This window comes from Mytilus californianus, unplaced genomic scaffold (genome assembly GCF_021869535.1).
Source record: "Mytilus californianus isolate M0D057914Y unplaced genomic scaffold, xbMytCali1.0.p SCAF_4, whole genome shotgun sequence".
Lineage (NCBI taxonomy): Eukaryota > Metazoa > Mollusca > Bivalvia > Mytilida > Mytilidae > Mytilus > Mytilus californianus.
This window is the reverse complement of record NW_026262690.1, coordinates 53331818-53347803: the sequence shown is the minus strand read 5'-3', so window position 1 is coordinate 53347803 and position 15986 is coordinate 53331818. Positions and strand designations below refer to the sequence as shown.

The window sequence follows — 15986 nt, the reverse complement described above, 5'->3', positions numbered from 1 at the left end:
CAACTTTCCATAGCAGACATAAGAGCGTGAATGTAAGCTCCGTACGGCTTTTGATGATGAGCCATAAAAGGCCCTGACGTGACAAAATGTGAAACAATTCAAACGAGAAAAAAAAAACAAAGGCTTGGTCTATGGTAAACAAAACAACAAACATTGCAGACAGCAACCAATTACTACCACTGAATTACTGGGACACGACTCAGAGCAGACTCATAAAGCATTTGGATTGATATAACATGTGTGTGAGTGCCCAACCCTCCCTCAACCCTTAGACAGTGCTGTAGCACAAGATTCATCAAATCGATACGAGACAAAACAAAATACACAAACAGAAAAGGGACACAAAGTATCAATCAAAGAGTACAAGTGTATTACTGTAAGTTCGCTCAAAGCCAACTAATAAATACATGTTTTCCTAGACAGAAATGCACGGTTAGCATTTATATGATGTATTTTATTTTTTTGGACAATATCTTTATTCTTATAACCATTGCAGATACATCGGTACAGAGAGAGTGCAAAATATGTACAGGAATATGCATCTAAATTACAAACATTTATATACAATACAGTGGTTTCAAAATAATATACATTTTAGCCATGAAGACCCACATGTTTGTTTACACACTTTATCTTTTCAGCTCTGAGTTTTTATTTAATTGGCTCATGAGGTTTTTAAACTTTGATATATTTACACGAGCCAAGTAGTATTTTTCGAGGTATAAATTCCTACTGCCGTTAAAAATGGACATTCTAGCAAATAATGAAATTCGTCTCCAATGTTACCAAATTATACAAAAATGACATTTTCTATCATTTCTATTTATGTTATTCCAACTCCTTGTTTCTGTTGGGAGTCTGTGGTTTGTGGTTCTATATAAACATAGAATAATTAACATAATAATTAACATAATACTTTCGTATTGAAGTAAGGGGTTACGGTATCTTTTAGTTGATAACAGTTAAATAAAAATGAAGGGACGTAATATGTATTTGTAAATGATAATATCACCAACATGAACACCTGATGCTATAAAGTCCCTTTGCTTGATGAATAATGAATTACTCATAGCAACTATTGTTTAAATATTGATGACAGGCCATTTTATTACCACTAATTACAGTTTTCCGTGTCTTCGTTTCCGTAAACATTGTTATCGTTACTTAAAGTACAAGGTTAATTTGTCGATATACAATGCAAATCCATAGTTCAGGTTGTGATCTTGCCAATCTAATATGGTCTGTTCTATGGAAAGACTAACCAGTAGAGGATACATCATTTGAAGTCAAGGAAGATGGACCTTTTTTATACCGTGGAATTCGGTTTTTTTTTAAACTGCATTAACCAAATTTTACTTCCTCGTTAAACGATGGGAGCACCTCTAAATCCGCAACTAATAAGAAAACAATATCTGAATCTGATGGAAAAAAATTGTATGCTATAAAGTCTTCACGGCAAACAAGTGTCGGTTACCTAAAAATTGGCCAATGAAGATAAATATTATGATATTTTTTAGAAGTTTGATATTTGCAAAGCAAAAGTGAAAATATAAACTATTCATTATTATAGCGTGGTGTAAATATAATCATGGCGACGACACTTAAGTGTACTAGATCGTTTGAACATGACAGTCATTATATAGGAATATGAAACAACACGGGTACACATCATCAAAGAATTTTTTATGTTTCAATCACTATATATACATATAGTTGCTGGTTTTGAAGAGGAATTCTTCAAAGAATCTCCCTTACATTGTAGGTGGTTTCGTGTTTTTACTGATGAATAATGACTTGGCTTGATTTTGCATGTTTGTAAATTGGCTTTTTTTTTAAAACATTTATTAAGGAAATCTTTATTCGATAACAATGTTTCTGGTACTTACGCATGTGTTATGACAATAAAATGTATCTCAGGCGAGTTGGAATATAAGGAATTAATGTTTTAATACAAGTCAATAAAATAAGTTTCTCTTTGTTTCCTACTTTTTATTTAACCCACATTACATGTTGATACTAATACGTAGATGACAACACTTAATATGACATTATTTACAAGATAAATGATAAGTCCTTCGCATATGGTCATTCGTTGCATGGATCAGAATAAAGTCATCCAACATTTCATGACAATTGTTGATTAACCTAGTAATCCGTCTTATCTAGCAGGTTTCATCATTCTTATAAACTCTGAAAAAAAAATTATAGTGAATTTTAATTGTCATTACTTGAAAGAACCTTGGATTGATACATGTATATTCCAAAAATTGTAATTTTTGTGCGTTCATTTTTTTTATCAGTAATGTTACTCGATGTCCAATGGTAAGCGTTACAATGTTATTGTTCTTTTGCCATATTCTATTTGCTAAAGCATGTTGGAGATGTTTTGGGTGATACACTTAATTATAAATTAAGTCAATTTTGGTATTGACAGCAATGATTTTGTCATATGTTCTTAATTTTATCTTTGGACAGCTGCAATGACATGTAAATTCTGCGTGGTTACCTTTCCATACATGAACATATTTTGATAGATTGCTAACCTCGTCACTACATGCATTTAATCATATATTTGAAATAGTTTAGTTTGTTACATCGAAAAATTTTCTGGTCTGCTTATTAAATTTTCAGGAAGTTGTGAAAAAGTAATGAAAATTAGTATATTCATATGCCTTTTGTAAAATGAGTAGCGGGATATAAAATGTAAGAGTATATAATTTAGGTCACTAGACAATTTTACAAGTAAATAAATTCAAAGATATCATTTTAAATATAAAAGCACTGTAACTAATCATACACTGTGTACCTGACTGAAGCGTTCGGAGAAGCGACATAAATTACTCTTACATGTACTTAAGTAATCTTCTTATCTGACATCCGTAAAATGCATTTGTTAAGGAAAATGTTTTGCATGTAAGTTATATTTACTGGAGCCTTTCTGCTAAACGGAATATATCTAAAGTGTAAAACATGTGCCATCGTGTATTACAAATGCTTTATATGCATGCCATATAAGCAACGTCTGGTCTGTGTTTTTGTTACTTGTTTTTGTTACTTGTTTTTCTGATCTGATGTGTTAAGCCTTTTTTCTATTTTTTTTTATATGTTGTACTGTTACACCACAGTCCCAGATTATGGGGGAGGTTTGGACAACCGCTAACATGTTTAACCCCTCCACCTTCTGTAAGTTTCCTCTTTTGAATTGTTTTACATTTGTCATTTCGGGGCCTTTTATAGCTGACTATGCGGTATGGATATTGCTCATTGTTGAAGGCCGTAGTACGGTGACCTATAGTTGTTAACTTCTATGTCATTTGATCTCTGGTGGAGAGTTGTCTCATTGGCAATTTTACCACATCTTCTTACTTTTATACCTATAAGTTCGATATTTTCGTTAGGTATAACTAATGGCTTTTGATTGCACCCTTGATATCTTTTCTTCTTGAATAATGTTTAACTTGGGCCGTTTCTCTACCAGAAGAATGGCCCTTCTTCTTATGTATCTTTATATTTTCACTTTTGCTTTTGCTTTTGTAAAAATCATGTATTCGTAAATCCTTTCTGCCTTCACAATTTACAATGACATTAAATATTAAATTTTCAAGAAGTTGTAAAAAATTAATGAAAATAAGTATGCCTTTTGTAAAATGGGTATAGCGGGATATATTTTTTATTGTAAGAGTATATAATTTACGTCATAAGACAATTTTACAGGCTTAGAGATTCAAAGATTTCATTTTAAATCTTAAAGCACTGTAACTTTTTATATAATTTCTGAAATCGTCAATCAATCCAAAGGTATGTCAATGCATGTATAATGTTTAGATTAATTTGTCATATAAATTATACACATGCCTATATTTTTAAACTATATACAAGCCAGAACAAATGAAATAAAACATTAACAATGAAAAAGAAAGCAACAAAGCAACGAGCTTCATTTGAAAATATAAATGAAGGCACTCAAAATTCATACCGTGTATTTCCAAATAAAAGTTAAAAGAATAACATGTGAGTGTGTTTTGGCTGCAATATTAGCTGCGTCTGATATTATTTTGTTTAGCTTGTTCTAACATATCTCAGTGAACGTATTCTTTAAAATAGAAAAAAAACAGTGTTCTTTAAATTGCAGTTTCTCCGCAATCATTTTGACCTAATTGTCAGATAATCAATCCATCACAACCTATCGAACTTGCCATATACCGAGTGATTCTTGGTTGGTCATTTAGATTACAATACATGACACAGAGGTTTGCTTGATTAATTCGAACTTTTCATCTTATGAAAAATCAACGCACTGTATCATTTGATTATAAGTGATGGATCACCCATCAAACCTCAATACAAATATTTTAACCTATGAACCTTTATATATCACCAAAGATTAATTAAACAATTGATTTTCTAAGATTAGTACGCTTAACGTCCTATAGTTTTTATATTGCGTCCCATTTAGACATATTTTCACACGGTAAAAGTCAACTTTAAAGTATTTTACCAAAACATAAAGACATGGATATCATTCATTGATTAAGCCGTGCAAATGAAATCTTGAAAGAAAGAACATTTTCAAATGAAATATTAATCGTCTTCTATACATTGTATTGTTCCATTTATTCTTGCATAGAAATAAAATATTGATTTCTAGTACTGTGTTAATATAATTCCATTACTGCATAGTATGTCTATTGCCTTGACTTTTTTAAACCAAAATATTTATTTTATGAACATGACATATCTTGTTTGTCGTCCATATTATCATTCCTTCATAATTGCGCTTTTCATAGATGCATTTACAAGTTTCTAAAAATGATCTTTCATCTACATACAAATACAATTTAAGATCGATAAACAAGACGTCAAGATATTAAGATTTATCGTTCGTCCCTCTCTCTGTATGACCCCGCTCAGTCGATCCGTTATTCAGGAGATGACTGTATAGTATTTGAAGCTTAGCCTTCGTAAAACGTAGATTTTACTGTCGCATATAGAGTTTACCTGGCGACGCGTAGCGGAGAAATCAAGTTTTACGTAGTCCAAGCTAGAAATAGATCAGTTATCTCCATTCTAATGCCACATATTAAAATAAATTCCCTTTTAGTTAATATTATGGTTTAAAATGCCATCAATGAAAAAGTCCGCGAAACTGTTACATCGTTTTTGGCATCTAAACAATGTAAAGTTAAAGGTACACTCCCGAGGTCAAACATAAACATAAGACGTATTCATACTTTTTGTACGCTTCTGAATGGTTTAAATATTGACAAAAAGATTTTGAGCACAAAATGTGACTTTTTCGTTATTTTTTTAGAAATAACATACCAAAAAATTTCGGAATAAAAAATGGTGGCCTTACTTAGTTACGGACTGGTACAATGTGAAATCTTCTGACCAGTAAAAATATTTGTCAACGTCCAATGAAAATTATCGTTCTAAATGATTTGCATTAGAATATCGTATTACGACCTTGAGACGTGAGCACAACTTATCAACGACGTCACAATGTGTGAGGCGACGTCAGAAGCTTACTTTCTACAAGCGTTAAACTGTTTTAAGGAGGAGAAAATACCAATAAATAGCACGATCAACAGATAACCAGGTTTTTCTGCGATTCGATACAGTAAAATATAAGCCGCTCGACACAAGGAGAAGCTTTTTTAATCGCTCGCTTGCCAAAAAAAGGTTTACAATGTGGCTGGCGGCTTATATATTTACGATATCAATGCGTAGAAAACCCGATAATCTATACTTATCGGTGTCCCCACTCTCTGTATCACTCTGCTCAGATCTTCATAAAATTGCATATCACGGCTTTGTGACGTCAAAGACGTTAACCCGGCCTAAATAACTTTGACCCGGACATATCATCGATGTCATAATGAATAAACCGACGTTTGACCCCAACTTATCAAGTCATCTTCCGGTTTGCTGGTAAATCGAAGAAAACACTTGTTTCTATCTTGCAAGATACACAAATAAAATCCGATTATCAGGTTGTCTGCATATTGATATTGTAAAATATTAGCTGCTCGACACAATATGGAGTCTTTTTTGAACTCGTTCGCAACGCTCACTCGACAAAAAGCTTCATATTGTGACTCGCAAATGATATTTAACAATATCAATATGCAGACAACTTGATAATCGGTACATGTTGTGTATGTGTATATAAATATTCTCATATGACCGTGAAGTGAAAAAATGGAATAAATACGAGAAGATAGCCTTTATCGAATACTTCAAGAAAGTAAAAGAAAAAAATGAGGTCAACGTACCTATTCTTTCTAAATAACAAAAAAAAAGATTAATTTTATTGAAAAATTATCATTAAACATAATTATCTGAGTTAACTCCCGTACCAGTCGGGGGGGGGGGGGGGGGGGGGGGCCTCGGTGGCCTAGTGGTCTAAATAGTCGCACAACTGTATCACTAGCCTGCCAACACTGAGGTTGTGAGTTCGAATCTCGTGGCAGGTGAGCTCAACTCCTATCTTAACTGACTAAGATTGTCAGTGTTCCTACGTAAGGTCAGTGGTTCTCTCCGAGCACTACGGCTTCCTACACCAATAAAAACTGTAAATAGCACAATAGTGCTGAAAGTGGCGCTAAACACCAATCGATCAATCCCGTACCAATCAAAGTCTTTCAACCAATCAAAAGTTGTCCTTACTAATTTAACAGTGATTTACCTTTAGACATATATTTCCTATTTTCAGTGTCCTGTAATTATCTCATTGAGATCCCGCATAGATGACCATCGCTACTACCATCACGCTATGATATCGTTAGTACGGATAAAAAACCAACAATGTGTGTACAAGGGAGATGAAACCAAGTATTACTGTTTCAGATAAAGCTCGCTTTCGGAGTTATTGATTGCGAGCTTTTAGAACTAAATATGTGTGTTTAAGTGTGTGAATAACATGCAGCTGTTCTTCATAAAGAAAAAAAAAAAACAAAAGAAAGTCCCAATGTACATTATATACGGAGAGATTGAATACATCTAGTTTTTAATGGCACATTTTAAATTAAGGCATAGTTTATTTTGTATATAAGAAGACCGAACATGATTTCCATTCATTTTGATTTTGCCATATGATAAGGGACTTTCCGATTTGAATTTTCCTTGGAGTTCGGTATTTTTATTATTTTACTTTTTACGTAAAATTACCCAAGAACTAACAATTATCATACTTGATTGCTTTATTAACATAAAAGCTTGGTGTGAAATAGCACTTATTAAACTTAGATTCCTGTAAGTGAGAAAAGACTCCGCACACTATTTGTGTTTAAATTAACCACATCTTAAAAAGTTTATTATCATTTGCTCCAGACTTGATACTAAATCATGATTTTTATTTTAAAATTTTGTTTATATGCTTTTTGGTTTCATGATATGCCACATTTCACACAAAACTTATCAAACATTTATGTGTAGATCAAATGATTAGTCGTATTTATTATTTAAATGCTGTAGTCGTCCATATCGCGTTAATGCTTCTGATTTCATTAATAAATGTTAATGATTTGAATTGAGTAATAGACGTTGAAATAGAATAACTCTACGTGAATCATGTAAAATAATGATAAAAGAAACTAGAGGCTCTGTTCCTTTGGGTCAGATGAGATAAAAAGTCATCATAAACATGCCTTTTTATCCTTTATTTGTTTAAGCTACATGTATTATTGTTAATGCGTTGAATCTTACAATGTAACATTAAGCACCAAGTAATCTAAAACAAGCATAATTCTTAAATGAATTATATAAATATATATTATGCTATAACGGCTATATGTTACAAAGTATAAGAATCGATGCCTTATGTACTGCATAATCGCGAACAATTCAGTTTTGTTTATAGAGATTAGTCTTGATAAGTTGAGGATAAGGCTAGTTTATAAAATAACCTTTCATCTTTAGGAAAATAATATTTCTGCAGAAAACGCTTTTCCCTGATTATTTAAGGGTTCTTGTGATATATACTAAAAGTAAGCTAAGAAAACTCTAGTAAAAAGGAAATTAAAGATAGCACAAATGATATCAACAAAAAAAAAACCCAACCTTTTAAATGCAAGAAAATACAAGTATGAAAAACAACGACTAAGCATAATTATACATGCAACACCGTTTTGGCTATTACTATGACAATCTGTATGGTAACTATATATATACAAACCAGCATAATTAATTTGACCATCTCCGTCCATGTCCGCTTCTTTAATCATACTATCAACATCTTTGTCACTTAATTTCTGTCCCATGTTTGTCATCACTTGACGTAACTCGGCAGCACTTATCACGCCGTCGCCATTCCGATCAAACATTTTGAAAGCATCCGTGATTTCCTTCATTTCTCTTATTTCAGAATACTTTCTTGCCATCATAATTAAGAACTCGTTAAACTCGATTGCTCCACTTCCTGTATAGAAGAGATATTTACATTAAGGATTAAAAAAAAAATGTCTGTCCTTTCTTTCTCTGAAATATTTCAGTTCTTCATCAAAATAACTTTTCGGTTGAAAGGTAGCATAGATTCATACTAAAGATATAAACAGTAGAGCTGAGGTCGAAAAAGAAAAGGGAAGTGACATAAGTGTGCATTGTTTGTCTCTCTTAAATATAACGTTTAGTGTGAAGTTGATTTTCAAGTTTGCAGAGATTTATTAATTAGAATGTTAATCTCTTTACACTATTTATTTTTGAAAATTTCTACAAGTGTAAAATCATATTCGAGGACGTGAATAATTTTAATAGCATTCATCATAAAAATTTATATTACCATCAGTATCAACGTCATGGATAATTTGCCTAAGTTCTTTAGGAGTAGGGTTTTCTCCCATGGATTTCATCACACTCTCTAATTCATTGGCTGTAATGCGTCCATCTCCGTCCTTGTCAAATAGTGCAAAGGCCTCTTTCAGTTCTGAAAAGGAAAGCAGAAATTAATATATAATACACATTTTAAAAGACTTTGCAACAATTTTTTTGTTTCCAAACTAATCATTAAAATAATCTAAATTTAATGAATCCTCATACAGATACAAATAAATTCTACCATAGAAATAGAAATTTTTTATATGTTGGGCAGACTTTACTTTGGAATTCCAAATAGGCACAATAAAAAATTCCGTTGTTTTCCAAATAATCACTATACCAAGCACACCGAAGAAGTTTGGCAGTGAAGATTTCTACGGATATATGGTGGAACAGCAGAAAGAAAGAACAATAGCAGCAACTTAGTCACTTTCGGGAATGGCTCGAATAGGACTAATCACTCTTGAAGATAAAACATGCATCTAAATATATGAAATATTTTTTGACATCGTAAAATCTAAGTGAGAAAGATAGATTATCCACTTGGTTACAGTTCTTGGTATTGATGTGTTTAATGATTCCTTCGTAAGGTGTCTGTTTAGTTCGTTCGATAAAGTAATGTACTATGAAAATAAAACTTTCTGACCATCGTTGATATATATAGTTCAGGTTATTAAATGATTTTCGCGATTTTTGTCGTTTATTAAACTCCTCACATTACTACTGGCATAACATAAGATTAGAGTAACCGTTTACAATACAGTTACAATTTTTGGTCAAATAAAAATAACACTTTATATATTTTTGGTGCGTTCGAAGAGCTATGCGGGATTTTCCTTCATTAGGAACACTCAATCCTACCATTTTCTTCGGAAAATGTCTGAACCAAGTCAGGAATGTAACAATTGGTTTCCACTCGTTTTGTTGGTTGATAACGTTTGATTTTATCAGGTTTTGTTTACCTCCCCTTTTTGAATTTACCTTGGAGTTTTTTTGTTATACTTTTCTACACATTTGAAGCGTGGAATGTATAGATGTTTAGACACTTTAGGAGCTATATGACCAAAAGGAACCTACAAATAATAGCCAAACTCGTCAATGGTCAAATTTGTCTGAGGGAGTTGGCCACAGTAGATTTAATATCATGTACATTTGTACAGACAGTTTTCTATTGTTGAAAGTCGTATATTGACTTCATTTTCTTTGTTCTTTGTGTCATAGGCTTGTTGTCTCATTGATGTCTAACCATAATCTCCCTGTGGACCAAATACATTCTTTATTAACGGTCTTTTCCCAGAAAATGCCATAACAATTGTCATTTATAAAGGATGTGGATTTTTTAAAAGCATTTTATTTAAATTGAATATCATTTCTCATGGAGAACGTTATATATACAGAATGGTTCGATAAGGCCACACTATGGCTTTTGTTTTTAGCTTAAACCGGTAATTCGGATTTAATTACCATTACCACAATGTACCATAGTTAAACAATGATAGCATAAGAAAAGGGCCTGTTTTAAAATCTGCGTAACACTATGAAAACAAGAAGATGTGGTAGGGTTTCCAATAAGACTACTCTCCACTAGAGACAAAATGACGTGGAAGTAAGGAACTATAAGACACCGTGCGGCCTTTCACAATGGGCAAATTTTTTGACGTCGAAAAAGCATGAATTTTGATTGTGTACCAAATTCAATGGGAGAAGGTCTGTTCTCACAGGAGCATACAACAGATGCGTCGACAAAAATACCAGAAACCGTTGTATTCGTTATAACAAAATATCAACTATAAGTTTGTCGAACCCTGCGCTCTATGTTTCCTGTCCTTAATGAGTTGAAATCAACAAAATATCATTTTTTTTCGGTATTAATGTAAAAATACTACATTTTTTTAAATATGCATGCATCAACTTGAAACACTTTATCTAGGACTTTATAAATTTGGACCAAAGGGTCCCTTTTACAACATATAATTCCTTTATTTGCATTGCCTTATATATTCTTATATGACAACCTCATTATTTTTTAACTAATTTCCTCCTTTAAAATGCATTAATGCATTTGTACGTTCTGACCATGCAGCATGACAGTTATATTGTATAAGCTTATATATTATTTAAAATATAACTTTGAAATAATGAGAGAACAATTAAGTACAAAACATGAGTCGGCTAACATTATCTAGAAAAATCCATTATCTTCATCGGTAATCCATTTTAAGTAGGGATTATTTAATGGTTATAATGTACAGGTTATTACGTCCTAGATAATTAAGACCGCTCATCATATATCATTTTATCTCACGACATAGCTGTATCCGACCTATTCTTGCTACAGGAGCGCAATAATTTTGCAATAAAGAACTTGGTATTTAGAAAATGTCGTTCTGAATTCTCATAGTTCTATTACATTGATGTAATCTGGTTGTGAAGTTTTCGCCAGTATTTCTATTTTAGGTGACACACTGTATACATTTTTGATGAATAACAGATGGCATTTACTTTATAATGCAATTGCAACTGTTAAACTATTAGTCTTTTATAATGTTTGACTTTGTTGTAGATGATCATTTTCAGACATAATACAATTAACTCCAATTGAATAGTCATGTCAACATACTGGAGATTACTGATATCTCACTTTAGTTATAACTGAATGAGGTGATCATTTAGTAACATACTCTTGAGAAGAGATAAATATTTTAGTTCGCTGTCCAATTTTTTATTTAAATGTTTGTTTAGCAGAACAATTAATTTGGTTGATATAAAAACGAAAATATATCGGATTGTACACCCAGTGATAAAAATAGATGCAGTCTAACATATACATTTTATCTCGTGTATTGCATATAAAAGAGATGTGGAAAATACCAAAAGGGATGTTCAAACTCATAAAATGTAGACAAACTAACAACTGTATGGCGAAAAACGACCTAAAAACAAACAACAGTTCACAAAACCCAGCATAGAAAAATATAGACTGAGCAACACGAACTCCACCCAAACCCTGGGGTAATCTCAGACGCCCCGGAACATTCCACATTCAACAAACATTCTCTATCGCCCTGTCTGTAGCCGACATTTTGAATTCCGGAATGTATTGACATGTAATTTCTCCAATAATAAGAAAAAAATCTCACATTTTGCACATAGAAATCTTCTTTTATCAAATTTTGTTACATTCTGAGGCGAACAAGAAGCCAGTGTACATGATTTATAACAAACCTTTCTTAAATTTTCCCTTAACAATGAAAACATTATTAAGAAACTAAGGTTCCAACTCCATCAGGTAAAGTTGACCTTATATAAACTCTTTGTTCAGGTCCTTTTTTTGTCATATAGCTCTTCAACCTGTTAAGGTATTGAACATCTTTGGCTTTCAAATGTTTGTGTTTGAACGTTCCCGAGGAAGGTTAATCTGGACAAAGGCTTTGTTCGCACTCAATTAATATAGTGTTATTCTTATTGTCAATATATTATTGGCTGAATTAGGATCAAATGTATCCCTCTCCGAAGAAAACTTTTATTGGATTATCACTCAAGATATTTATGCAAAATAAAAAACTATTTAGTTGCTGCAAAACTGTAAGCTACCATTAGATAATACTTACTTGTAGTTATCATATTGTAAAAGTATATCAGGAAACACATTTTTTTGTATCATTCCTTAATTTCAAATGATTTCATAAATTTTGAATCAAACAGTATTTACCAAATGGTCCTTGTTTTCTGCAATTCATGAATATGTATGTTATATTGGCGTTGTCGGTTTATTTTCGACTTATGAGTTTGAAAGTTCCTTTGGTATCTTTCGCCTCTCTTATCTAACTTAAATGGTGTTTTCGTAACGTATAATTAGTTAAGCTCACCATCTTTTTTTCATATCGCGGATTTGTATTTACTGTGTGATATGCATGAGTGCGTCCCTTCATTTTTGAACATTCAAAATTAGACCAATGCAAAAGCACAAATCATGAAATAATTTCAAAACAAATAACATCAGTCAAATGATTAATCAAATAAATTTTTTTTTTATAAAATCTGACGTCTCTATGGTCTTTTCTGTCGCATAAATCATGTTCTGGTTTTTTATCTTAAAATTATCATTTTATAGATTAAAGCGAGTTATTTCCAGTACCAATTTTCTGCAAAATATTTTAACTATTCAGCAAACATGCTTAAAAGCAAACATGAAAGAAACAGCAGTATATTGTAATTGGATTGATGGGAAGAGGAAGCTATCTTAAATATATAGTAACTAAAAGTAGACACACGTACCTGCAATTTTTTCTTTTGATAGACGTTCCTGAAACAAAAATATAAATAGTTATCAAGGAAATATTATACAGTTATATAACTTAAAGGATTGTTTTTTTTTATAAAACTTTTAAATTTAGTGGTACTTGGTAGTAGATTTAGGCAACAGTAGTATACCGATGTTCAAATATCATCATCTAGGAAGACAAATCAAGGTAAGAAATAAAAACTGAGGACCTCGCATGAATTCCTTAATACGCGATACCGGGTGCTTCGTGAGGGTACGCGACACCTTCTGTGTATAAATTAACCATGGCCACCATGCGAATATAGTATCTAAAGATCTAAGACTGTGAAAAATTCAAAATAATTTTCTTTTAAATAGTCTAACTAGTTCTTTTTTTATTCTTACGTGTACATCCATGGTTCTACAATCTGTCGATACCTGTATCTTGGCTTTCATGTTTTTCTCTGACTGTTAATGATGTCTTTACGCTAAATCCATTGGATGTTGGATGTGAACTGACTGATATTTTAGTCTTAGATGCATGATTTTTTTATTAGTTGTTATTGACTTTAAACTAGCTGGCAGTAACTGCGAGTACTCTCAGATCTGTACTTAGTGTCTTTTTTGTGGTGGGGATGTATAAGTACCCTTCCACGTCCGGTCTGTGAATGGGTTAGATGTATTTCTGCTTTGTATCGATCTGATGAGTTAAGCCCTTTTCAACTGATTTTCATAGTTTGTTCTTATGTTGTACTGTTACACCACTGTCCAAGGTTACAGGTAGGGTTGGCGCCTTCAAACTAGTTTAACCCCGCCACATTCTGTATGTTCCTGTCCCAAATCAGGAGCCTGTAATTCAGTGGTTGTCGTTTGTTGCTGTATATCATATTTGTTTTTCGTTCATTATTTTGTACATAAATCAGGCCTTTAGTTTTCTCTTTTGAATTGTTTTACATCTGTCATTTCGTTGCCTTTTATAGCTGACTATGCGGTATTGATTTACTCATTGTTGAAGGCCGTACGGTGACCTATAGTTGTTAACTTCTTTGTCATTTGGTCTCTGGTTGAGAGTTGTCTCATTGGCAATCATACCACATCTTTTTATTTTTATAGTTACAGATTGTGATTTATCTACCATACACTTTTTTGTAGCTGTCTCCAACAACTAACCCTACTATGCATTGCTTCCTAAATTACACGAACCTTTAACATATTTAAATATCGAATGTATGAATAACTATGTTTACATTAGAAATGTTTTTATTCCAATATTTATATTTTTTGTTTTATCAAAACGACCGTTATTAGTTCAGAAGTCCACAGTTTTGTGTTTGAATGAAAATCAATAATACGTTCATTATCTGTAAACTAAATGAGTGTGTATAAAAAGCTGAATTATTCGAAAAACTAAGGTTTTTTTTTATCTCCAGGCATAGATAGCATTAGCCGTATTTGATCTTAACTTTGTATTTTATTTAGCCTTCCAACTGTTTTGATTCTAGAGCCACTAGTGAGTCTTTAATGTTGGCATAAACAATCAATTTACACGTTAATTTTATGTAAATTTACTTTGTATTGAATTATTGAAAAACTAAGGTTTTTCTGCCCCTGGCGAGGATAACCCAAGGCGTCTTTGGTGTGGTTTTCATACAAACTTTTCTTACTAATATTAAAAGTATAATGTTGTTGTATTGTACGTTCAGATGCTGTACATTTAAATTGCTTCAAATAAGAGCGAGTACTTTTTATGTAATATTTTTTCCCTGATGATTATCTTAACTCTTCAACAAAGATGTATTACTAGTTTAAATGTCGGCAAACTACTACTATACACATCAGTTGCCTCGTTTTGGTCTTGATTGTCATTGTTTTATCTGTACAATTTCTATTTAGGTTGATGCTTAAAATATTAATTGGGATGTCTCAAATCAGTAGTTCGATTGGAAGATGTTCTATATTTGTATTTGAATATAAAATTGTAAGCTTTTGTGTCTTTGTCGGGTTCATTAACAACCGTATAAAACTCAGAGAAGATACACGTACTTGTAGTACTTGACATATGATTTAAGCTAACTAACAAAGAAAAAGATTTTTTTAAAGAAACTATGCATTACTTTATATTAAATACATATATTTTGTTTTTATATGTTATATGGGTTTTTAGAATATTTATATCTCTTAAGTCAGTTTTTGCTGGATACCAATATTCTAAATTTGATCAGAATTTATTTTTCATTTGCGTTTTTTGTCATGTAGATAGTGTACCACTATAACTGTAACTATTGTGTTTGTCTGTATATCAATTCAACATTCTTCAAATGTACCTAAAAATTTGATTAAATATTCTGATGATAAATGTTATGATTAAGCACAATTTATGGTACTAAACCTTCACCTTACATGACATGAATCAAATTTTCAAAATACTTGTATAAATTGACCTCGAGAAACTGGCGTATTGCGATACATCAGACGTATTTGATTCGTACGATGGTTACTGAAAATACACGAAAACATGAAGCATATCTGCCTCTTAGCAACATTATAACCATTATGGGAGATATTTAAGATATAATTCCCGCTTCCCTAATAGTTTCGTTGCTCATTTATGGGTTTTTAAGTATGTTCAAAGGTGATAATTTCTTGACATAAAATGAATTATTAATTTTTTTAACTTACACAAGCAAACAAAAGTCGTAAAAAGTATTTCGTTGTACTTTATCTATCTCCAATAGTATATCTCTAAGGAACGTTCGTTCTCGTAAGTTAACCTTTGTTTGATAAAAAAATAAACCATACATTAAAATGAAACAGATTCTATTTAAGGAAGAACGCAAATTAAGAAAGCTTTTAAAACATTGCAATCGTACAAAGCCCAGCTGCGTTTTTATTGTGTAATTTCTTATTC

The 15986-nt window shown here is 31.9% G+C and overlaps 1 protein-coding gene across 1 annotated transcript in view; it reads right to left on the bottom strand.

Moving 5' to 3' along the window:
• Positions 1-514: 514 nt before the first annotated feature.
• The window catches only part of LOC127738251 (calmodulin-A-like), a 28531-nt gene continuing 13059 nt past the window's right edge, over positions 515-15986 (bottom strand). Inside the window, exons 2-5 of the mRNA XM_052249434.1 lie at positions 13093-13120; positions 8780-8923; positions 8177-8419; positions 515-2190 (exon numbers count right to left, since the gene is read on the bottom strand). Coding sequence (XP_052105394.1) covers positions 2159-2190; positions 8177-8419; positions 8780-8923; positions 13093-13120 — 447 coding nt within the window. The 3' untranslated portion in view covers positions 515-2158. The remainder of the gene's footprint in view (positions 2191-8176; positions 8420-8779; positions 8924-13092; positions 13121-15986) is intronic.